General features: G+C 37.7%; 1 protein-coding gene across 1 annotated transcript in view; it reads left to right on the plus strand.

The window, feature by feature from the left end:
- The window catches only part of RELN (reelin), a 524,459-nt gene that overhangs the window by 74,756 nt on the left and 423,860 nt on the right, over positions 1-25,843 (plus strand). The window contains exon 2 of the mRNA XM_078442541.1: positions 1,789-1,899. Coding sequence (XP_078298667.1) covers positions 1,789-1,899 — 111 coding nt within the window. The remainder of the gene's footprint in view (positions 1-1,788; positions 1,900-25,843) is intronic.

Here is a 25,843-nt window from a genome sequence, read left to right on the forward strand (position 1 = left end):
CTGGATAAGAGTGCAGAAGCAGTTTAAGCACTTTTTTACCTTAGTCAAGATAACTCACTGAACCAAAGGTAGAGGCACTGGTAGAATCAACTATGGGAATCTGGAATAGGCAAAACAGGAGGCTGATGATTGAGGTGTGATTCTATAAATGAGGAAATTGAGATTCCAAGAGAGGAAGTGGTTTTGTTCAAGAACAGGTGGTAACAGATGAGTACCCAGCACCCAAATCCCATCCCTTACCTAGCCTAGGGCTCCATCCATTATACCATAGAGGTCACCTCCTGGCCCTCCTTGGCCCTCTTCCCCCCCAAAACAGTGATATTGAGTCCTGCAGCTTTTACTTTTTTTTAAATACTCCTCATGCATGTGAATAATCCGGGGAATAAGTTATTAAACAAGGGTTCAGCCATGTCATTTTGCTTCTGTGGGATCTGGGGAGGGGGAGATGTACAGGATAGAGAGAAAACAAGAGAGATGCCAGGTAAACAACATCAGACATTTTTAGATGATATCAGATGGTCCTGAACAAGGTTCTTAATTGTTCTGTGCCACAAATTCCTCATGTGTATCCTGGGAATAATAACAGTACCCTTTTTATAGAAATTTTTTGATGATGAAATGAGATAATACACGTTAACTGTTTAACTCAATGCCCAGCTGAGTGGTTTACATGCCAGCAGTCAAAATATTAGCTATTATTAAAGGATGTGAAGGTGATTTACTCCAATATCCAATGCCATTTTGGGGGTAGCATGATGTCAGGCTGTTCTGTTGATCTATGCGTCTTGTTTTATGTTTATAATGTGGTTGTTTCAGACCATTCAGCTCTATTCACTGGATTTCCTGGAGTTTAATTTAAACATTCTCATCAAAGTTAATGTGATTCTGGCCATTCTCCTTACTGCCACCAACCATGATGATAGCCTTGTACTGTGTACACCAAAATAATATCACTTTTTCCTGGATGCTTCCTACAAATGGCATCATCTTAATCTTGTAAAACCAATGCAGGAGAAAATATTATGTCAAGGAGGAAATTATGATCATTTTTTAGGGTGGTAATAAGCAAGATAAAATTTTAAGAAGCCAAACCTGAGTAGCATCAGGATGCATTTAATTTGACCCTCTTCTTCCCAGGAACATCCTGATTTTCTGGTTATGAAACCATTCGGATTCCTCTTGTAGTCTTTGTTCTAAAACTTAAAATGTGCAGTGGTCTCCCTTTTTTGTTCTCAAAAGGAAAAGAGCTAACTGTCTTCATGCAAATTAGTCTGCTTTTGTTGAAAAACTTCAGGGGATTCATCTATGATATGTAGATGCACAATAAGAAAAACAGTGCATCTTACTGTTCTTTCAGCCAATCTAAGATTGTTTCCCACAGTATGGAATAGTTAAAAAAAAATGTTTAATCACAATGCCAAAACTCCAGCAATGCCTTTGACTGCCTTCAGGGGTGGTGGTGGAGGTGGGGGAGACTAGCTATTCAATATATTCTACATTATTTTCAGATGATTTTGCATATAGCTGGGGAACGTGTAAATGAATGCAGAAAGATAGAACTAATGTACTAAATTTAGGACCAGCAATTATAGACATTGGCATTCGGAGCTGCTTTTTGCTCCTCTCTAATTCCTAATACAAAGAAAATACTGACTACCAGTTGTATAAAAATGATTTTTTAATAATGAGTAAAAGTTGTTTTGACAATGTTTAACACTTCAGAAATGTTATCTCATTCTCCTGATTGTATTAATTGAGGTTTCTTTTTTTTCCCTCCCTGTATTTCAGTGACAATTTCAACAAGCACCTTCTTTGATGGCTTGCTGGTGACAGGACTATACACATCTACAAGTGTTCAGGCTTCACAGAGCATTGGAGGTTCCAATGCTTTTGGATTTGGTAAGTGATCCCGACATAAGAAACCAATCATTGTCCATGATTAAACAGTTATAGGTCTTATTTTTTGAAATGCCTTTTTAAAAAGTATTAGACATTTATTATTTCAGAGAAAATAATCTGAAGTGATTTTTGTGTTGTTTGCTTGTAGTTAGGTGAATTGAAATAAGTCCTGTAAATGTACAGCCGACCATAAGCTTGGTGTGACAATCATTCTGCCCCTCTCCCGTCTGCTGCAACTATTATACTTCGTCTTGGGGCTCATGTAAATTTCTGTGTTCTGTGTTCTGTGTTCTGTCATGTAAATTTCTGTGTTGCTGGAATTGGAATCCACTCTGATGTTCATGCATTCAATAACGTGGCTTTTTAAAAAAGTTTTATTATTTATTTTTAAATAAACTCTATCCCCAATGTGGGGCTTGAACTCCCAACTCTATGATCAAGAGTTGCATGCTCTACTGACTGGGGCAGCTAGGTGCCCCTCCATAACCTGTTTTTATAAACAGTTCTTAAAATCCTGGATTAGGTGAAAAGTGTCGTGTTAAATTTGGCAAGTAAGCATTGTACAAAGATAGTAATGACTGTTGAAATGATTGAATTCTATGAGTATTCATGAAGGAGTGTATTTTAATATTTAAAATACTTAGATGGAGTCCTTGTCCTTGAGCCAGAGACCTGGCAGGTTACTTACATGAGGAGGCAGAAGGCTACATGAGCATTACTGATCCCAGAGGATTCTCAATTTGGAAATCCCTAGTTTACCCATTATACAATAAACGTGCCAAGCTGGAATTAAGTAGGCCCTTTTCAGCATCAAAAATGCAAATTTAATATATCCATTTATGTAAGACATGAAATCACTGATCTTACTCTGAAATTGGAAAATGGCACAAGACTGCCTACATTGATATGAAAAAGATAGAATTGTGTTATCAGAGGCAGCCATGTGTTCAGCGTTTTATCTTTTCTGGGGTATTTATTAAATAGATAATTTTTACCTACTTTTGATATATGAAAGGACACCTCCTCTGAGCCAAGTCTTAGCAGCAGCTCTGCCCAGGTGATTCATTGATTGATGTCAGAGCAGTGATGTGGATGCCCCATTGTCACCCTGCTGGCCTCATATGAGACTCACAGCCTCAGGGCTTAAAGGAAACTGGAAGTCACTTAATCATCATGTTAAATTATTTGACATTGAGAATTTGCCCTATTCTTAAAAGATAGATCTCCAGATAAGCTTTTACAATGTGTGGGTAACTACTTCTATGTTCTGATCCGCTAGAAAAAAATTCTTGGGTCTAAAAATTCTGCTCATTTGGCCCCATGATATGGCTACATAATATATATGTACATAAAATAAATGATACACTACCTGTTATGTTACAACAGGACTTACAAGTAAGGGTGTCAGATTTAACAAATAAAAATTTACAAGACATTTGGTTAAACTTGAGTTTTAGATAAGTAATTTTTGAGTAAAAGAATACAGTATTTGGGATAAGGCATTCGGGGTTCCATCTTAGCCCAATTAAATCAAAACCTCTGGGGGCAGAGTATGGGCATTGATTGTTTTTAAAGGTCCCCAGGAGATTCTGATGTTCAGGGCTGAGAACTGCTGGTTCTGAGTCAGTCCAGGGTCTGGTAGCAGCAACAGAGTTCCAGGCCTTTCTTTAGACTCATTGAGTCAGATTTTCTGGGGTTGGGACCCAGTGATCACTTTCTAAGAAGCACTCCCAGTGATTTTGATACACAGTAAAGTTTGAGAACCATTGATCTTACATTAATTAAATGGGAGAGACAGACATTAATTAAATGACCACATAAATATGTAATAGCAAATCTTGCTAGGGGCAAGCTTGGAAAAGTGCTGAGTACTGAGCAAGGGTATGCCAGAGAAACTAGATCCAGTCTGGAGTAAAATGGGATGTAGTTGGGAGAGGCTTTCCTGAGGAAGTCGTGTTAAGCTGAGATGTAAGCTTAACTTCCTCATCTGTGAAATGGGGTTGGTATGGCATCTGCTTCATATGATGTTGAGTAGCCCTGAAAATTGAGATTATTTATGTGAAGCCCTTAGCACAGAGGAAACACTCAGTAAAACTAGGTGTTCCAAAATTATAAATCTTGGTAACTGAAGTGGCTGCTTTTTCCACTCTAGGACGTGTATATACTTCCTTTTGGGGGCAAAAAAACCAGTTCTCAAGAGGAATTAATCTGGGGTTTGTAGATCCAGATGATTTGAGAAGAGAGGACTTGGCTGAATGAAATAACTATCACTTGCCAAGGTAGACACATAAAATCCATGTGTCCTATTGCCTCTGATTTTAGTAAAGCAAACAAAAAACTAGCAATGCAATTGTTAGGAGTTATTTGAGGCACCTGGGCTTCAAGATATTTTATTTTATTCAATTTTATTTTATTTTATTTTTTAATTTATTTAAAGGGCAGGGGTAGAGGGAGAGAGAGCACATGCGAGCGGGGAAGGGGTGCAGAGAGAGAGGGAGATAGAATCCCAAGCAGGCTGCACACTGTCAGTACAGAGTCCGATGCAGGGCTCGAACTCATGAACATTGAGATCATGACCTGAGCTGAAATCAAGAGTCAGATGCTTAACGGACTGAGCCATCTAGGCGCCCCAAGACATTTTCTATGATGACTTTGAAAGCTGTAAAAACGCAGTTTCTCTTGAATTAGAATGTTTTTGATTAGATTAAATTATGCTTAGTCTTCCCATTACCATTAACCCAGTATCATTAGGTTAATGGTCTGAAGAGGCTTCTAGACACAAAGCCCATGGATGGTAGTTTAACTTCCATAACCAAAGCTCAGGTCTCCCATTAGTCAATTGGCATTTTTATAGGACATGATTTTTATATGGATGGATAGATAAGTTAGATCTTTTTTAAGTTTCTAGTAATATCAAAATAATTTTATCTGGATTTATATGACAATAGCAAATTACCTTAAAAAGAAAATTTGATTATATAACTCCATATTGTTAAACAGAGTTAATCTTCATAAGCAATGTTTTGAATAGAGAGCAGGAGATAAAACGTCTGCTTAGGTAAATGGTCACTTTCAAAAGCAAAAGAACATTTTTTTTTTTTTTTGGTATTTAAGTTTAACACATTCTTTACAATTTAAGAAAATGAAAAAAGATTGAATTTGAGTAGAGTGCAGGTGAGAAAGGAGAGGAAACTCTTACAGAAGGTAAAATGTAAGAGTTGCTGCTTTTTGGTAGGTTAGTAGTTGCGGTAGGATCAGGCTGAAAAAAATGTGGCATTCTTTGATCTAGAACAAAAGAGTTATTGAATACATAATCTATCATTAGGCTCTGACTTGACTGATGGAATGTTAAGCAAACTTGATTTGTTTGGCAAATGCCCAACATAGTAGGATCCGTGTGTGGTATGTTTAACTAGCTGTGTTGAACAAGACAAAGTAGAACATATATAGTTGAATCTAAAAAGGTACTTCTGAAAGTTTTTTCCACTTATAGTTAATTTCAATTGTACTAATTACATGAAAGTTATAGCCGCTCTACTTTAAATATAAAATATGTGTGTGACTAGCCAAAATAAGGCTATAATTATTCTTAAGATACTGTTGTGTAAATGTAATTCCACTAACATAACTACAGCCTTTTATGCAAAACCAGAATTCTTTAAAATGCATGCCTCACTGACCAAAAATAGACAATGCCTAATAGCCAGAAATACATTAAAACAATAGCTATGCAAAAGATGACTGTATGCCAGCAATGCATGGTTTGAAATACCTCATTTTGCTTGTCAATATAAGAAAACATGCTGCCCTAGGGAAGAGTGATGTTTAATTATGGGTATCTCTTTGTGCATCCCAGAACAAAAATGCTTCCTCTTGTCTTTGGCATTGAATTCCAGCTCAATCATGTAAATCTTCAAGGCTCTTTGTGGCCGCTCAATGAAGGGCTATTTGAATATCCTTTCATACAAAATTATTCCTTTTCCAGAGGCTGAAATGCTTTTTACTCAATATTTAGTATTCTGGCTTTAAAGCGTTTCACTCAATTTTTGATATTCTGGCTCTAAAACCGGAGAACTGGGTTTGCAGGTCTGCTGGACCCAGTTCAAATTGTTAGATGTTGCATAAATTCAACTTTTGTGCTACATCATTTTTCTCAGCTAATACGTGAGCCATTTTAACAGTTTTTCATGTAAACTGTTGTAATTTTCTATGTGTTCCTTTTTCTATAAGGAAATGAGCCATTCTAGATACAATTCTAGATATAATCACTGTTAAGTTACAAAATTCTTAAAATGGCAAGATTTGATGAAATCTAAGTTTGGGCAGAAAATATGGTGAACAGATCCATGATTTTTTCTTTTTGATTTTTGCTCTTAAGCATTCAATCTTGTCATGCTTTTAATAGAGATTAAGCAACTTACATAAAAATTTAATATTTTCAATATTATTTTTAAACATGGTGTCAGAATTTTTTAACTTAATGATTTGATTTTTTCTAACTGTGATTTGACACTCTAACTTTAGATGAATAGGGATATATTTACAAAACAAATTATTTAAATGTTTTAAGAAAGATTTACAATTTTTGTAAACCTTATGTTGGTCACTAGTTAACAAAAATGGGTACTTTACCAGTAGATTTTGATTGTATGTTAATGTTTCATTGTCATGATGCATGTTTTTGTTACTACTTTGCTTTATTGTCATTAAAAATAAAAATATAGACTTTAAGCTAATTTTTGGTTATCTTTCACATTAAAACTAAGTAGAACCTTTTACAACTTTACTAATTGTCACCAGGACTCCTACGTCCCTGGACATCAGCTACAGTTCAGTCTTAGGTGTCCTGTCCTTGTGACTTTGAGACACACACGTGTTATGAATACTACATACACATATTTAGGTCTTGATATTTGTAAAGAAGGGACAACCACTAGCAACTTCATTACATAGGGTTCTGTCTAGTAATGCTATTTATTTGCTAGCCTAAATTAAGCTAAATTATTCCTCATTCTTCTTAAGTTTATTTTGTCTGTCTCCTTACGAAGAAATGCTTTTGTAACATGCTTGAGGAATTTTAAACATATGTAGGGATTTCAAAGGCATGACCTTTTATTAGACATGGTAAATGATCTATAATTAACAAGAAGACTTTAGGTTAATTAAACAAATTGCTCTAGTCAATGGTACCAGGAGCATAGCTGACAAGAGCTGAAGTTATCATTAATTTTTCTTATTTACTGGGTATTAACCTAAGTTTGGTCTTAATTCATTAATTTGGTCTCAATTCCACTTGCATATGCCAGCATTACCTTCATTAAGAAATAGCATAATATAGGGGCACCTGGGTGGCTCAGACAGTTAAGTTTCACCTTCGGCTCAGGTCATGATCTCAGGGTTTGGGAATTGGAGCCCGGTGACAGGATCTCTGCTATCAGCACAGAGCCTGCTTCAGGTCCTCTGTCCCCGTCTCTCTCCCCCTCCTCCCCTCACCTCTTCCTCAAAAATAAACATTAAAAAAAAAAGAAATAGTATAATGTAGTTTGTATTTGACATATGACAATAATCAGGGATTATTTCCCAATAACTAAAAAGAATCACTTACTAGAATAGTGAACATGATGAATATAAAGCTGTTAAATTAGTCACTCGGCAAATTGCTAAAGTAAATGTTGAGGGGCATGAGATTTGGGCCAAGTGGAGGAGTTAGTGGAGAAAGGCAGCTCAGTGCAGGGGTTCATCACATGACCTCCAAAGCTAGGCTGCTCAGGTTGTATGTCCCCCTGGCACAGCTTCTCTCTAACTTGGGCCACATTGTTTCTTTCCCTAAGCCTCCGTGTCTGCATTTGTAAAATGGTAACAAAAGTGTCTAGTTCACAAAATTGTTGGGTAGATGAAGTGAATTATCTATTCAAGTGCCTAGTATGTGTGCTTAAAAAATAGGTATTATTTAAAACCTCAGAAAGAAGTGAGAATTCTTTCTTTAAAATAGCAAACAGAATGAGAAGATAATTCCAGTGGCAGAATATTTGGAAGAGAAAGGCTGACTTTAGTTTGGATGGCAAACAATGCACCCAGTTTCTTACCCATAGAATTTAAAGCTGACACGGACCTTTGGTAGAGCCTGGCTCAGCCCTTGCCCCAATGTTTAGGTAAGGAATCAAGGCTTAGGAAGAGCGAGTAGTGGCTATTACATGAGATGGTGTAAGTGTGACGCGTAAAACCAGTTGTTCTGACATCATATCCAGGTCTCAGATACTTTTTTTTTGAAATATAATTCACATACCATAAACGTTACCATTTTAAGGTATACATTTCAGTGATTTCCAATATGTTCACAAGGTTGAACAACCAACGCCACTATGTAATTTTAGAATATTTCATTACCTCTGGAAAAAACTCCATCCCCGTTTAGTGGTCACTCACTATTCCTTCCCCCACACTGTCCCTGACAACCATTAATCTGCTTTCTGTCTCTATGCATTTGCCTATTATTTCATGTAAATAGAATCATACAGTATATGGTCTTTTGTTTCTGGCTTCTTTTACTCAGAATCGTGTTTTCAACATTCATCCATGTTGTAGCAGGTATCGGGGACTTCATTCCTTTTTATGGTTATGTAATATTCCATTGTATGGCTACACTGCATTTTGCTTGGTGGTTGGAATTTTGTCAGTTCCCCGATTCTTAAAAGGAGTTAGGGTGGTGCAAATTGGGAAAGGAAAAGTTTAAGGAGCATGTGAAGCGATTATAACAACCAGTGTCCTTCGGTACTTAACAGCATCTCTGATCTCTGAAGATCAGATTGTTTAGTCTGTTCTCTGGCTTAGACCTGAAAATGATTAAATCTAAGAATCACGAGGAATTACTCCTCTGCCCTCCTTCCTGCCTTTCAAGAGAATAGGCCAGTGTGGCATGATTTTGGCCCCATAAAGGGTTAAGCCACAAGTGAGATACACAAGCCAAGCTGAGTCAATCGAATTTATCAGTACAGGAATTTGGAATCAAGACTCCTCAATCCCAGTCCAACTCTTCATGAGCTAGATCAAGGCACGTGTAAACATTTGAGAACTCTGGGCACCCATTGTCCACAATGGTTCAGGGGAATATTGTGCAGGCAGAGGAGAAGGAGATACAGACAGAATGCTGCCTGATGTGCTGGAGCTTTCTAGGCTCTTATTTTAGGCTTTCTTCCCATCAGGCTCAGATATTCTTGGGTTCTAAGAAACACTATTAAAAATAGCTAACATTTATCAAACACCTGCTATGTGCCAGGTGTGTTGCAGGTGTTAACTTTTTTGATCCTAACAAAAAGCCTACTAATTATTCTCATTTTGTAGATAAAGAACCTGAGGCACAGAGAAAGGTAGGTAACTTGCCCAAGGTCGTGCATAGGGAGTTGCAAAGCCATAAGTTGCAAAACTCAGCTTTGGGGCACCTGGGTGGCTCAGTTGGTTGAGCGTCTGACTTTGGCTCAGGTCATGATCTCCTGGTTTACAGGTTCAAGCCCGGCATCAGGCTCTGTGCTGACAGCTCAGAGCCTGGGGCCTGCTTTGGATTCTGTGTCTCCCTCTCTCCCTCCCCCTCCTCTGCTCACACTCTGTCTCTCTCTCTCTCTCTCTCTCAAAATAAATAAATAAACATTGGAAAAAAAACCCAAAAAACGAAACTCAGCTTTATAGCCTCTTCTTAAGCTTCCCTTAAAGCCGAAGCCCACTTGAGCTGGTTTCTATTATAACCAAAAGAATCTTGAATAAAAGAAGGCCCTCTGTGTTGTAACCCTGCCTATAACAATCCCAACAATTCCTGCCATTTCTTTACAGTCACATACATTCTCACTGCACACACACACACACACACACACACACACACACAGTGCACCACTCATAAAAACCCACATTTCCAGTACATTCCCACCACACACACACACACACACAGACACGCTACACCAATCATAACCCACACACAGTTCCAAAATCCCAGCTGCTTTAAACTTCATGCCTTTGTTTATAGTGCTTATAATTCCTACTGGTTCTCTCTGCTGGGTGGACATCCTGCCATCTTTTAGGGCCTTTGTCCTGCCTCACCTCCCCTGTTTAGCCTTTGTGACCCTACTCCCTGACACTCACCTCCATGGAACTCTTTATTCTGCCCTCTGTACTTCAGTTTCTTCCCTGACTTCCACCAGAATCTCTAATAATCTGTTGAATTTACTTGTTTAAAACCTTTATACCTCTTTGAGGATAAGAGATGGTCTGGTCATCTTCACTCTCCTGGCATATAACAAGTGCTCAATAAATATTTATTGAATGAATAACCCAGTATAAATTTTGAGGATTCATAGGGTATTTTACTACCAGAGCTGACATCAGTAAATGCATGTATGTGCACAAGTGTCCTGTATGGACAAGAGAGCGGATATTACTGTCTTAAACTTCGAGGATATTTCTGAATCTGTACACGTGCATATAAACCTACACTTCTATACATATATGTAAAACTATGCAAACATACATACATTTTATCATCATAGGTTCTGGGGACATTTATTATCCTGCCTATCATTTTGTCCGTTTTTTTCTCTGGAGGTGGCAGGCACTAATGCCTTTAGATAGGAGAGTGATTGATTAAGTGTCTTCTTTAGAATCAAGAGATGGAAGGAAGTTCAAGAGAGTGTCCCGTCCACGCTCATGTCGTAGGGCAGGTCAATGTCCTAATGATACATGATAGTTAAGTTCTTATTTTCTCTCTTAGGTCTTCTGTGAAGTGATGACTCTATAATTTCTTGGGAATGTATTCACTTGATTACATCAAGTGAGATGATTAAGGAAGGTTGTCTGGTATATATGTGCAACCCTTGCTTCAACTTCAGTGCTTTTCTCATAGAATTTCTTCTGTAATTACAAAAGGTAAATGTGTGTTAAAAAGCCATTAAGTAATTTGTTTTCTTTCCTTTAGGCTGAAACAAAAACAAAAACAAAACAAAACAAAACACTCCATGTAAAGTTCATCCATGTCATAGCTCCTGAAGCAGCTTGTCAGTTTTTTCTGGACATTCCAAAGATTCAACATTCAGGAATTTAGCCCTGATAAGATATGTGCCCTGAAACCCTTGTAGGTACTTTAAAGATGTATCCCTAAGAAAGAGGAGTTCTTCTAATTCCTTTCTCCTCCTTATTCCTGCTCAAATCCATGTGCTCAGAATCAAAGTAAAATGGTATGTCATAAATAAGACTGTCAGGAAAGTCACATTTTTAGAGCAGATTCTAATGAAAGTTGCCACTGTGCTATGGAAGTTAGGGTTTTTGAGATTATTTTGTTATAATTTTGTCTGTCAGTGTTGAAAGATTGTGAAGAGACTTTTCTGTCTGGCAAATGGAACCTTATTAAAGAAGATACTTGCCCCCAAAACAGCACTGAACAAACAAGGACATAGCAGTAGGTTTTTATGTGGGGTACTTCCTGACATGTCAAAGTTTTAAAAATAATTCTGGAAAATAGGTTTATGTAAATGAGGTCTTATCCCTTAGCAGATGAAGACAGAATCAGGAATATTTTGCTCTTTCTGTTTTAAATGATACTTTTAAAAACCACTTAGGAATCATGGGTCTTTACTGATAAGAGATACTGTTTTCTAGAAGAGTGACACTTTCCGTAGTATGCTACACTGTCCATTTTAACAGGAAAAAAGATGGAAGTATATGCTTAAGGGAATAAACTTGGAATTCTGACTCTGATCTAGCAGTTAATTTTGCTTGTAATGTGGTTACTCTTGAAGTTTTCCAGTCCTCCTTTTGGGTATCTAGATAATGATAAAAGAGTTTATGTCCCATGTTCACAGTAATTGATTTATAAATACTCTTGATTCTTTCTTGGCAGTTAAATCCAAGAACAACTTAAAATAATTTTATAATGTAATTTATTCCTAGAAATAATTCTGATAATAATCTTTGAAGTATTAAAAAAAAGTGGTGAAAGTAAATTCTTGGCATCGCCTAGAAAATAGCTGTGGATGCAGCCTATGAACTTGAAAATAGATGAGATGTAGGCGTCCAATAACGGCACTTCACCAAATGCTGGTTCTGTTTCCACTCTTGTCTTCTGTTCTGTAGTTTGTATTCAACCCTCTGATGCTGAGCTTTGCATGTCGCCTAATAGATGTGTAGGCTGCTCTCTGAGGCAAGCACACAACTAAATTACTGTTTTCAGGACTCTGAATGTCTGAATGGAAAGATACTTGCTGGTGTGGGAGTTGCCATTTTGGAAAACAGAATAGCAAAGTTGTTAATATTTTGGTAAAAGTTCAGACTGAGCTTCTCTCCTGCTTTTCCTTCCACATGTTTTCATACATCAGAACCATGTTGTTGCTATTATCTAGTTAATTATGTTATTTCTGGTTCTTCTTCAGAACAGTGCCTCTCCACATGAATTCTGGTAAATTGCAAGTTAAAAGTAAAATAAATGGAGCTATCAGAGATCGTGTTCTGGGAAGACGTTTTGTTTATCCTTAACGGTTTTCTTTTTAAAATAATTAGTTATTTGCATTATGAGAAGATTCTTTTTTAACTGCACTTTTAGTCTGTGTGATCCAATACCAGTGTTAACACTAATAACAAAAAACGGAGAGAAATCTGTTACTAATAAGGAAGAACTCAGGGTTTGGCCTTCTGTTTCTACAGAATGGGACAAATGAGCAGCTCTAGAATAATTATGAGGTTGATGAAGTTTATCCTTCAGGTCCTTAGCCTGTCCCCTCCCTTTTCTCTCTTTCTTCTTGTTCCACTTTTAACAAGGAGATGATATCAGACACATCTTAGAATGAATTTTAAAATGTTGCACTGTTAGCACCTTTTCCCACACTGCTTCTCGCGATCATTAGTGTCTTATGGTACGTTAATAGGTCTTACATGGCAAAAGTGTATTGCAGTATGAAAAAGCTTGGAATATGCTGGTTAAACAAAATTAAGTAGTACTTCTTAGAATCTTCAATATACTTTTCTTTTGAGGGGTGCCTGGGTGGTTCAGTTGGTTAAGTGTCTGACTTTGGCTCAGGTCATGATCTCATAGTTCTTGAGCTTAAGCCGTATTGGGCTCTGTGCCGACAGCTCAGAGCCTGGAGCCTGCTTCAGATTCAGTGTCTCCCTCTCTCTCTGCCCCTCCACTGCTCATTCTCTCTCTCTCTCTCTCTCTCTCTCTCTCTCTCTCTCTCTCTTTCTCTTTCTCTCTCTCCCTCTCCCCCTCTCCCTCTCTCAAAAATAAACATTAAAATTTTTTTTAAATATAAACTTTTCTTTTGAGATAGAGTTCACATAATATAAAACTTACCATTTCAAAGTGGACAGCCCAGTGATTCTGCAAACATCACCACCAACTAATTTGAAGACATTTCCATCACCCCAGAAAGAACCCTATACCTATTAAATTTGATCAGTTCTAAACCCTTTCTTCCCATCCCGTAGCAGCCACTAACCTACTTTCTGTCTCCGTGTATTTGCCTATTCTGGACATTTTATATAAATGAAATCATATAGTATGTGACCTTTAGGACTGGCTTCTTTTACTTGACATGTTTTCAAGGTTCATCCTTACAGAAGCATAGTGAAGAATGCAGTAATTGATTCTTATTTATGGCTGAATAACTGTCCATTGTTTGAGTATTCCATATTTCATTTATCCACTCATTTGTTGATAGATATTTGGATTGTTTCCATTTTGGCTATTACGAATGACACTCCCATTAACATTTGTGTAGAAGTTTCTTGTGTGCACATACATTTTATTTATTTATTTATTTATTTATTTATTTATTTATTTAGAGAGCATGAGCAAGGGAGGGCAGAGGGGGGGGGGGAGAGAGAGAGAGAGAGAGAGAGAGAGAGAATCCCAAGCAGGCTCGGCCACTGAACCAATTGAGCCACCCAGGTGCCCCGTGAGTGGGTGTTTTAAATTCTCTTGTGTGTAGACCTAGGAATGGAATTACTGGGTCATGTGGTAATTTATGTTTAATTTTTGAGGCACTGCCAAACTGTTTTCCATTTTATAGTCCCAGCAGCAATACACGAATTCCCAATTTATCTATATCCTTGACAACACTTGTTATTTTCTTCTATATTTTTAGATTAATAGTGAAGTGATATGAAGAATAGTCCATCCTGACTAAACTGATTTTTTAAACATTTTAATATGTTTATTTAGAGAGACAGAGAGCAGGAAAGGAGCAGAGAGGAGAGAGAGAAAATCCCAAGCAGGCTTTGAACTGTCAGCACAGAGCCCAACACAGGGCTCGATCTCATGACTGTGAGTTCATGGCCTGAGCTGGTATCAAGAGTTGGACACTTAACTGACTAAACCAAGTAGGTGCCCCTTACTAAGTTGATTTTTTGAATCCCTGTACTGTAAGAATGATTTAATCTTAGAACATCTAAAGGTTTCCTCTCTGTTTTCTAATTTTCTGACAGCTCAGAACGATTTGTTTAATTAAAAATGCTATTTAAAAAAAAAAGATGAAAAACATTTTGCCTGAGGTGTAAAGAGGCTTTTGGCCTTATACAGCCAAAAAAAAAAAATCAATCAATACCCTAATATCCTAACAGAAAATTAGCAAAAACTCAAACCATTTGTAAAAGAAGAGAGACAAATGTCCACTAAATATGAAGAAAATATTCAACTCACTGCTAATAAAAATGCATAATTAAAACAATTATGAAGCTTTAAATTTTTTGCAATTAAATTTTTTTTTAATCTGGCAAAGATGTTTAAAATCATGTTTACTTAATTCTGGTACCAGTGCTGGAGAATAGGTATTTATTGTTGATGTGAGTATATATTGGTTATCTAGAAAATAATTCGGCAGTATGTAAACAAAGCAATTAAAATTTTCACATATTTTGACACAGTTCTTTTACTTTGGGGAATCTATCATAAATTAAAGAAAAAACAGAAATACAGACAAAGGTTGATGCATGTGACTGTTTACCAGGGTACTATTTATGTTAGGAAAAATTTGAAAATAATCTAAATGTCAATAAAAGATAATGGTAAAATAAACTAGAGTATTAGTAGCAAGGAATAATATGTTGACACTGCATTATTTACAATAGTCAATATATAGTAGCAACCCAAGTATTCCTCAATTGATGAATAAAGAAGATGGCACACACACACACACACACACACACACACACACACACACAAAACTATTATGTAGCCCTAAAAAAGGATGAGGTTTTTTTTTTTTTTTTTTTTTTTCCATTTGTGACAACATGGATGAACTTAGAGGGTATTATGCTAAATGAAATAAGTGAGACTGAGAAACAAATACCATATGTTTTTACTCATATGTGGAATCTAAAAACAAAAAAGAAGAATAAAAAGCAGAATCAGACTTAAAATTACAGAGAACAAATGGTTTCCAGAAGGAACGGGAATGGGCAAATGGGCAACATTTGGGTGAAGGGTTGTGGGAGATACAGGCTTCCAGTTAGGGGATGAATAAGTCACAGGAATAAAAGGCACAGCACAAGGAATATAGTCAGTGATATTGTAACAGCACTGTATGGTGACAGATGGTAGCTACACTGGTTAGCATAGCATAATGCATAGAGAAGATGAATAACTATTTTGTACTCTGAAACTAGTAATCATGTTGTGCATCAACTACATCCAAATCAAGAACTTTTCAAAAAATAATATGCTACATTAAAGTGATATTTTAAAATAATAATGGCATGAGAAAATGGTTACAGTACAATTGAGATAACCATATGTATACACACACGCACACCAACTACACACACATACACACACACTGACAAATAGTTTATAAATTTTGTTCCCCAAATACACACCCACATTCACCTACTAAAGAAACTATAGAAACCCTCTTATTTGACGTGATCAGTATTTGTATTGAGTCAGCTGAAAGAAATTGGTTAGACATGTTTATTGTTTATTTTCTATGAATGATTAAACAACATAGTGTTTTAAAAGGCAATCCATCCTATGGTAGAATCTGGGCTAGGGAGAGGGTGACTCGGAGTACTTGTATAGGTTTTGATAGTAAGTAGGATGGTTGGGCAATACATTTGCTAGTTTTCATTGGAATTCCACTACTCCTTCCCCCCACGTGAACCTCATTTCCAGTTTTAGTGTCTTTAAAATGGATCAAGAACATAAACAGACTTGCAAAGAATTCTTAATGCAGCATTCTAGATATTTGTGTTTTTTTTTCAACCTTTTACAGGTACCTTTTTAACCATATTTTGAGAAAACACCTGTGTAGGTTCTTTTTATCAAGTCTGTCCAAAGCATCCAAGTTAGTGTGTATATAAACAACAAATGGCTTAGAAGTGCTCATTTTTTATCTAAGCTTATAGAGCGCTTAATGACATTATATTAAGATAATAGCAGGTTCAAATGGAATAAACAGATTTCAGGGCACACCCTAGATAAATAAATGCACATATAGGAACACACCAGGTAAGCACATTTGTGGAAGTACAAAAATCAGGCACAAAAGTAGTGGTACCTACTCCTCCATGTACAAGGCTGATGTAACCAAATGAGCTAGTGAAAGAAATGCTATCATAGTTATATTTACATGATTTTATATTATGTGTAGGTATTCATCTAATGAACTGATGTTATTTTATTGTATTTTTTTAATGTTTCTTTTTTGAGAGAGAGAGAGGCAGAGCATGAGCTGGGAGGGGCAGAGAGAGAAGGGGACACAGAATCTATTGCAGGCTCCAGGCTCTGGCTGTCAGCACAGAGCCCGATGCGGGGCTTGAACCCATGAACCTGAGCTGAAGTTGGATGCTTAACTGACTAAGCCACCCAGGCACCCCTGAACTGCTATTTTTAAATATAATGTAATAGGGATTTGACAGAAGTATCTCAATCTATTTTTTTTAACATTCCATTGTGAATAATTTGAAGCACACATCAAACTTGAAAGAATTTTACAGTGAGCACCCATGAGCTCGGTAAAATTTGGATACACTGCAATGCACAATCCTTAGGGATATATGAGGTTAGATTTGATAAATATACAAACCTGTGTTAACTCAAACCCTTATCAAAATATATAAAATCACTGGGGCACCTAGATGGCTCAGCTGGTTAAGCATCCAACTCCTGGTTTTGGCTCAGGTCATGATCTCACAGTTTTATGAATTCAAGTCCCTCATCTGGCTCCGTACTGACAGTGAGGAGCCTGCTTGGGATTCTCTGCCTCCTTCTCTCTCTGCCCCTCCCCCACTTACACTGTGTCTGTCTCTCTCAGCAAAAAAAATTAAAGAAAAATTATAGAACATCACCTCATGTCTCTCCTCCATCAACTCTCGCTTTCATTTGCCAAAGGCAACCAATTTTTATTTTATTCCACCATAGATTAGTGTGCCTGTTCTGGAACTTTGTATAAATGCAGTCATGGAATATGTACCCTTTTGTATAAAGCTTCTTTCACTTAGCATAATATATTTTTTTTTAATTTTATTTGAGAGAGAGAGAGAGAGAGAGAGCAAGAGCAGGGGAGAAGGGCAGAGGGGCAGGACGAAAATCCCAATCAGGCTCCATGCTCCCCATGGAGCCTGACACAGGGCTCGATCCCGTGATCCTGGGATCATGACCTGAGCTGAAATCAACAGTCAGCTGCTTAACTGACTGAGCCAACCAGGCGCCCCCACTCAGCATAATATTTTTCCGTGTTGTGTGTGTCAGTAATTTGTTATTGCCGAGTAGTATTCCTTTGTAGCATTCCTGTTGACCCTGGGTTGTTCTTGTTTTTAGTTACTGTGCATATTGCTGCTATATGTACATAGTTGTACAAGTCTTTTTGTGAATATATGTTTTCATTTTTATTGGGTAAATACTTAACAGTGAAATTGTTGGGTCTTGTTGTATGAGAAGCTGCCAGACCTTTTCCCAGAATGGTTGTACTTTTTGTGCCGTCACCAACATATGCACCAACATAAGATGCATTGCAGTTGCTCTGCATCTTTATCCACTTTTGGTGTCGTCAGTGTTTTTATTTTAGACATTTTGGCAAGTATGTGGTAGTATCTCAGTGTGGTTTAAATTCGCCTTCCCCAACTGACTGATGTTGAGCACCTTTTCATGTGCTTATTGTCAAGTATCTGTTCGAATGTTATGCCCACTTTAAAAAGTTGAGTTGTGGGGCGCCTGGGTGGCTCAGTGGGTTAAGTGTCTGCTCAGGTCATGATCTTGCAGTTCTCAAGTTCGAGCCCCGCATCGGGCTCTGTGCTGACAGCTCAGAGCCTGGAGCCTGCTTCGGATTCTGTCTCCCTCTCTCTCTGCCCCTACCCCTTCACACACACACACTCTCTCTGTCTCTCTCTCAAAAATAAATAAACACGAAAAGTTGAGTTGCCTTCTTATTATTAAATTATAAGGGTTTTAATATATCCCGGATGCTAGTCCATTTTCCGATATATGTTTTGTGAGTAAATTGTCCCGCCTGTGACCTGCCTATTCTTTCCCTCAGTTGTATCGTACGATGTGTAGAAGTTTTAAATTTTGATGAACTTCAGCTTTTCATTTTTTTCTTTCATGGTTATTGCTTTCTGTGTCCTAAGGAAGTCATTGCCTGTCCTAATGCAAATCTAACTTTTTAATGTGCTCCAGGTGATGGAGGCTACAAAGTAGCTATTTTTCTTTTCTTTTTTTAAGTAGCGGTTTTTCAATCTTCATAATCTTTGGGTGAGTACAAAGCAGATATTAGAGTTCATATACAACATTGCTCAAAGCTTCTCATCAACCACTTCCTGCTTGTTTTAAAAAAGTCGGGACATTTTCCATTAACGTGGCATCATTTTTACACTTAAAAGTTTTTCATCCCATGTGTGCAAGCTTCTGATTTGAATGTGCCACTTTATAAGCGAGTGAAATTGCTTCAGACTCCCGGATTACTCTGTGATAAGCCAAATGGGCTTCACTCCCTTCACACCAGAGACACATGCCAGAAACCAAACAGATGGTAAACTAGGCAGAAATGACCCTCGGCATTCTCATTAGAGCAGTTGGGGAAATTTTAATGGGCCCCCATTTGCCTTGTGCTGTATCTAATACCCTTTGAACTGCCACTTTTTTTTTCTTGTTACAAGTCAACAACCACCATGTATATTTTAATAGGGATTATCAAACACAATTTGCCCAGAAGATGTACAGCCCTCTAATGCTAATTAGTCAAGTTTAAATAATCACCGAATTCTGGGATAATTGGAAAGAAACACTGTTTTTCTTGCCAGTGCATAATTACTAATTAACAGGAAGATAAAATATCGGTGTGGCAGTCTTATCTAGAAGAATCTGTTAAGAGTTAATTAACTGATGCATTGATGCCAAGTCAGTGTTGGTCAAGAAAGTTTGCAGACAAAGTTCTCTTGTAAATTAAACAAACAAACAAACAAACAAACACACATCTTGTAAAGATTACGTCGCTGAGCCAGAGAAGAGCATGGGTAGAGTAAAGACTGTGTGACCTTTAGCCAGTGTTCTAGTGCTGAAGGTGGACAGTCATTCCATTAAAGAGTGTTTCTTTGGTGCTAAATATTAGAAACACCAACTGCTGGTTTCTACTCTGCTGTTAACACATAAGATTGGAGGCTTTGTTAATTTGCTTTTCTCTTGATCCTAATAATTGCATGGGCTTTCTCAACCTTAAAATATCCTCATGAAATTGGACCATAGCCGCCTCTGTGTTTTTCTGCTTATTAGAGTTAGGACTTGAGTGTGTGAAATGGGTCGCTAGCTAGAGATTCACAAAGAAGAAAATAAAAGCTTGACTGCCAATTTTCTTTGTTTTTGTCAATGCAGGAGTTACCATTATGCTATTCTTCACAAGTATTTGAAAACACATCCATTAAACTATTTCTTAAAGTTAACATTTTTAATTAAAGAATAGCATGCTTTTAAAACTTTTTAATTTTTTCATTTAGATTAATGAATGAGTAGATAGTGCCAAGCATTTAATACACATTGCCTGAAGATTTAAGTGCTTTAAAATTCCATTTGTGGGGTGCCTGGGTGGCTTAGTCGGTTAAGTATTGGACTCTTGATTTTGGCTCAGGTCATGATCTCAAGGTTCATGGGTTTGAGCCCTGCGTTAGACCCTGCATTGACAGTGCAGGGTCTGCTTGGGATTCTCTCTCTCTTTCCTCTCTCTGCCCCTCCACTACTAGCTTGTGCTGTCTCTCTTTTTCTCTCTCAAAAATAAACAAACATTGGGGCACCCAGGTGGCTCAGCCGGTTGAGCGTCCGACTTCGGCTCAGGTCATGATCCCACGGCTCGTGGGTTTGAGCCCCACATCAGGCTGTGACCTGACAGCTTGGAGCCTGGAGCCTGCTTCAGATTCTGTGTCTCCCTCTCTCTCTGCCTCTCCCCTGCTTGTGCTCTGTCTCTTTCTCAAAAATAAATAAACATTAAATTAAAAAAAAATAAACATAAAAAAGGAACAATACAGTATTAAAAAATAAATAAACAAAATTCCATTTGTTTGGGGAGTCTTAATCACTGGGCAAAAGCTAAAAACTCAGTTTTTCCTTTATGAATGCATACTTTTTATTAAAACTTTTTTTTGTTTTTTTGCAAAATCTTCATTGCAGTGAAGAGTATGCTGTAGGTAAAGAAAAAAGTCATGTAGAATGTAGAAGTTCTCTGAATAATAAAATGTTGAATTGTTCAAAAGATAGGAAGATGATAGAACATTTGGTAAAACTATGGTTTTATAGATTATGGAGGAAATGAAGAATATGTTTGCTAATTTCTTTTGAAATAAATGAAAATGAGTAAAGAAAACTTTGTGGCAGGAACATTTTGATCCTGGTACACACACTTAACACTTAACACACTTAAGGTTCTGGAAGTGGTTATCACAAATAGGAATTTTAATTTCATAATATTCCCTTATATTCAGAACTCAGCCATACTTTAGTCTTCAAAGGCCATCTTCAAAGAATGAAGGAAGGAGGATCAGTGCAGTGTTAGTTGTTTTATTCCATTTTACTGGTCTGCTTATAATAAGTCTCATGATGAGGAGTCACTTAATCAATTTACTTATCAATTGTACAGATTTATATATATATGTATATATACATACATATATATATATATATTTAAGTTTATTTATTTTGAAAGTGAGAGAGAGAGGCAGAGAGAGAGGGAGAGAAGAAGAGAAAGAATCCCAAGCAGGCTGTCAGTGCAGAGTCTGATGTGGGCCTTGATCCCACAAACTGTGAGACCATGACCTGAGCCAAAGCCAAGAGTTGGACACTTAACTGACTGAGCCACCCATTCACCCTGATTGCAGGTATATTCTGAGCTGTGTTACTTCCTGTGGACATGATAGGAATTTCCCAAAGCGATCTTAGTTTCAGAGTGATAGTATGAGTCTGTACTGGAAAAGGCACTATTAGGCTGGCAAGACCTAGTGATTTTAGTATTAAATAAGATCCTAACTTATATGCTAGGGCATGAAAAAAAAGGAAAATGAATCATAATCTTGAAGGGCTGCAAAGACTTGTTGAACTGAAGTCATTTTTTATAATTTTTTTTAACGTTTATTTATTTTTGAGACAGAGAGAGACAGAGCATGAACGGGGGAGGGGCAGAGAGAGAGCGAGACACAGAATCGGAAGCAGGCTCCAGGCTCTGAGCCATCAGCCCAGAGCCCGAGGCGGGGCTCGAACTCATGGACCGCGAGATGGTGACCTGAGCCGAAGTCAGACGCTCAACCGACTGAACCACCCAGGCGCCCCTGAAGTCATTTTTTAAAAAACAGAATACATGCTTGAACCTAAAAAGTTTTTAAGTGGTTTGGTACCAGAAATTTAAAAAAATCAAATCTTAAGTTACCTTGTATATAATAGAAGCACTTAGTAATACATTTTTTATTTGGGAAAAAAGGGAAGTCTCGTAGATGGATATGTTGACATTCCCCTGGAGTTTCTGCACAAGACCCATTCCTGGGGAAGAGACAGGTGCTGGGGCAGTGAGGGAGGACAAGGGAGGGAGAGAGGGATGCTTAGCTGGTGGACTAATGACACGAGGCTGGTGAGAGACATGATGACTTTTATGGGTACTCCTTACTTTTCCTTTTATTTTCTTCTCTTTCCCCCATTTCTGCCCTATGCCACTTCTTTGTACTTTTAGATCTTCCTTCTTAAATTCCTCTTTTAAGTCCTTCTTTGGTGCTTTTACTTATTTTCTCTCTGTCTCTGTCTCTAGTGGTTGCTCATTTCTTTTTTCTCTTTTTAAACATGTTAAATTGAGGTAGAGTTGACATATAGCATATTAGGCTCAGGTGTGCAACATATAATGTTTCATATTTGCATATATTGCAAAATAATCTCCACAAAACGTCTAGCAAACCTTCACCATCATACTTAGTTATAACATTTTTTTCTTGTGATGAGGACTTGAAGATTGATTCTCTTAGCAACTTTCAAATGTTCAGTATGTTGTTATTAACTATAGTCACCATGCTATGCCTTACATCCCCATGACATATTTATTGTATAACTGGCAGTTTGTATCTTTTGACTCCCTTCACCCATTTTTTCCAATTCCTCAACCTCTTCTCCTCTGGCAACCACCAGTCTATTCTCTGTAGCTACATTTCGTTAGATTTTGGGGGGGGGGGGGTTCCATGTATATCATACAGTATTTTTCATGCTCTATCTGACTTATTTCACAGCATAATGTCCTCAAGGTTCATCCATATTATTGAAAATGGCAGATTTTATTCTTTTTTGTGGCTGAATAATATTCCTCTGTGTGTTTGTGTGTGTGTGTGTGTGTGTGTGTGTGTGTGTGTGTGTGTGTTACATTTCTTTATCCATCATTCATTCATTGATGGACACTTCGGCTATTTACATGTCTTGGTTATTATAAATAATGATGCAGTGAACATGAGGGTGCATGTATCTTTTCAAATTGGTGTTTTTGTTTTCTTCGGATAAATACCCAGAAACAGAATTGCTGGATCACATAGTCATTCTATTTTTAATTTTTTGAGGAAACTTTAACTGTTTTCCATGGTAGCGACATCAGTTTACATTCCTACCAACAATGCTCAAGGATTCTCTTTTCTCCAAATCCTTGCCAACATGTGTTATTTCCTGTCTTTTTGGTACTGGCCCTTCTGATGGGTGTGAGGTGATATCTCATTGCAGTGTTGATTTGCATTTCCCAGATGATTATTGACCCTGGGCATCTTTTCGTATACCTGTTGACCATCTATGTGTCTCCCTTGGAAAAATGTCTGTTTGGGTCCTCTGCACACTTTAAAATCAGAGTTTGTTGTTGTTGTTGCTATTGTTATTGAGTTGTATGAATTCTTTTTGATTTTGGATATTAACCCCTTATCAGATACATGATTCGCAAATACTTTCTCCCATTCAGGAGATTGCCTTTCATTTTGTTGGTAGTTCCCCTTTAGTGCTTTTACTTATTTTCTCTCCTGCTTCTGGGTGGTTTCTCATTTCTTTCAATTCTCTATTCCTTTCCATCCTTCCTTTAATCTTATATTTCTCTTCTCCATTGTCCCTACTCCCGCTTTTCCTCATGTCTCTGCGCTGTGCCTTCTCTGTTGGCTTAAGTGTGCGTTCTAATCATATCCCCTCACCCCATCACTCATTATGTAAGCGACATTTGCTCCTTGGATTATCCAAAGTGATAGTATTTAGGTTTCCTGGAATATTTTACATAATCCAGGAGCCTATGTTTGCAGCGCGTCAGGAGCAGAGCAGACCTATGAAAACACATCAAGAAGTATGCAGAGAAATGGCAGCCCTAGGTGAAAGACTGAAACCGTGAGGCATTGTCAGGTGATTGGTCATAATGTGGGAAAAAAGCACACTTTAAAATTATATTTTAAAGTAACAAGTTCATAATTTTTCTTTAACATTTTTAAGGGGCACCTGGGTGGCTCAGTTGGTCACGCATCTGACTCTTGGTTTCAGCTCAGGTCATGATCTCACGGTTTGTGAATTCGAGCCCTGCGTTGGGCTCTGTGCTGACAGTGCAGAGCCTGCTTAGGATTCTCTCTCTTCTGCTCTCTTTGTCCCTCTCCTCATTGCGCTCTCTCTCTCTCTCTCTCTCAAAATAAATAAATAAACTTAGACATGAAAAAAATAAAATATTTGAAATATGAAAAGAGTCCTGAGGTACAAAGTATCATAAATGTATTAGTCCTCCATAATTCTTGCAGGACTAATTGGCAGCAATCATAGAGGAAAAACCACCTAACATAAAACATACACTCTCAATGATTGTTTTCATGTCTCTGGTTTCACACTTTAAATTTCCTAATGAATTGCTAGGTGCTACCATATATACCTGCCAACTTTCAGTAACTTGAAACTATAGAATTTGTTTCCTCATGTGTGTATCAGCTTATTGTGAGTATTTCTGGTTGACACAGAAGCTCTGCTATTCCCACAAGCCTTCTTAGGTGACCTTGAGCATCAATTTAGAGCTGATTGAAGGGAGAAAGCAGAGTAAAGAAGGCACAACTACTTTTTAACAGTCTTGGCCTAGAAATGATATATCACTTCCACTCACATTCTGTGAGTGAAAACTCCACATAGATACATTGCGGTGGGGCAGGGCATGCTGGAAATATAATTCTAGATGGGACAGCTGCCTACCAGCAATGATTCTGTTCTGTGTCCAGGGGAGCATGACTTTTAGTGGACAGTGAGCTGCCTCTGATACATTATTCCTCTCACCTTTGCCCTGCAACACACTATATTCTTCCCTTCTCTTGCTTATTCTATTCTCCTGGGCTGAAGCAAGGGAATCTAAGATGTTGGCAAGAGAGTGTCTGGGGTGCAGATGATGTGAGGCACAATGGATCTGACTGGTTGGGAAAGGAATGGAGGCCTGGAGGGCTCTAGAAGTGGGGATTGACGAGAGAAGTAAAGGAATCGGAGGGCTCAATGAGGTTGTAAAGGCAGTAGATATTTGTAGAATAAATGAATAATGAATAAACAGTGAGGTGGGGCTGTGGTAGTAAGAACCGGAAGAATAGGGGTATTTGGTCAGTGTTGGGATATGGGGAGCTAATACTTCACAAATGGAACAATTCTAGGAAAAGGTCTAGGGTGTCACTTGAAGTATTGCTGAAGTGGAGTGGAGGATAAGATATTTGGTGTTGAGTTTCTCAAAGAGCTGGAAGGAGAGGCTGTAAGAGAGCAGCCATCTATGTAGGCATTGAGCACACTCACAATTATGGCATGGGTTGTACTGAAGGGAAGACCACCAACCTGATACAAAGTCATTGGCCATTGAGATAAGCCTCCTGCCTCAGTGATATTAATCACCTTCTGTAGCACAATGAGATGAGACTCACCATCCTAATCAGCACATTTGTGTGATTTGCTACAATTTATAAACCAGTGTCATGCATGTAATCCCACTATTACAAACCTTAAAGTGTCTAAATTGAACGCAGTGTTGTTTTTAAGATGTAAGAACATTCTTTATTCTATCTTAGGGTAGCCAAGGAAGACTTTTTAGATACAAATGAAGGAACACCCAGTTAGATCAATTGTTAATTTCTCCTCAGACAAATGAAGATGTTGGTGGATTCTACTTTCACTGCCTACTACCCACCTTTTGATTCAGAGAGAATGGAACTCAGGGGTCATACCATTTCCTATAGTGCTTAAATATCCAGCGGGCTCGATGACTCAAATTCCAAGAGAGCCTTGGTCCCCTTATAATTGGGTCTCACAGTGTAAATCAAAGACAGTCTTCTACAGTTTGGTAGACACATTGCACTTGAGCTGTAATGAGGTGAAATGAGACTCTTGCTTAATAAAAAAATGTCTGCATGCTACCTGCTGTGCGTCTAAGAAGATCCAAGACATAGGTACAGCTGCAGTATATAAAAGGCATGGGGAGAGCAAACCAGAGGCCTG

Source organism: Panthera onca, chromosome A2 (genome assembly GCF_046562875.1).
Source record: "Panthera onca isolate mPanOnc1 chromosome A2, mPanOnc1 haplotype 2, whole genome shotgun sequence".
In the NCBI taxonomy this organism is placed as follows: domain Eukaryota; kingdom Metazoa; phylum Chordata; class Mammalia; order Carnivora; family Felidae; genus Panthera; species Panthera onca.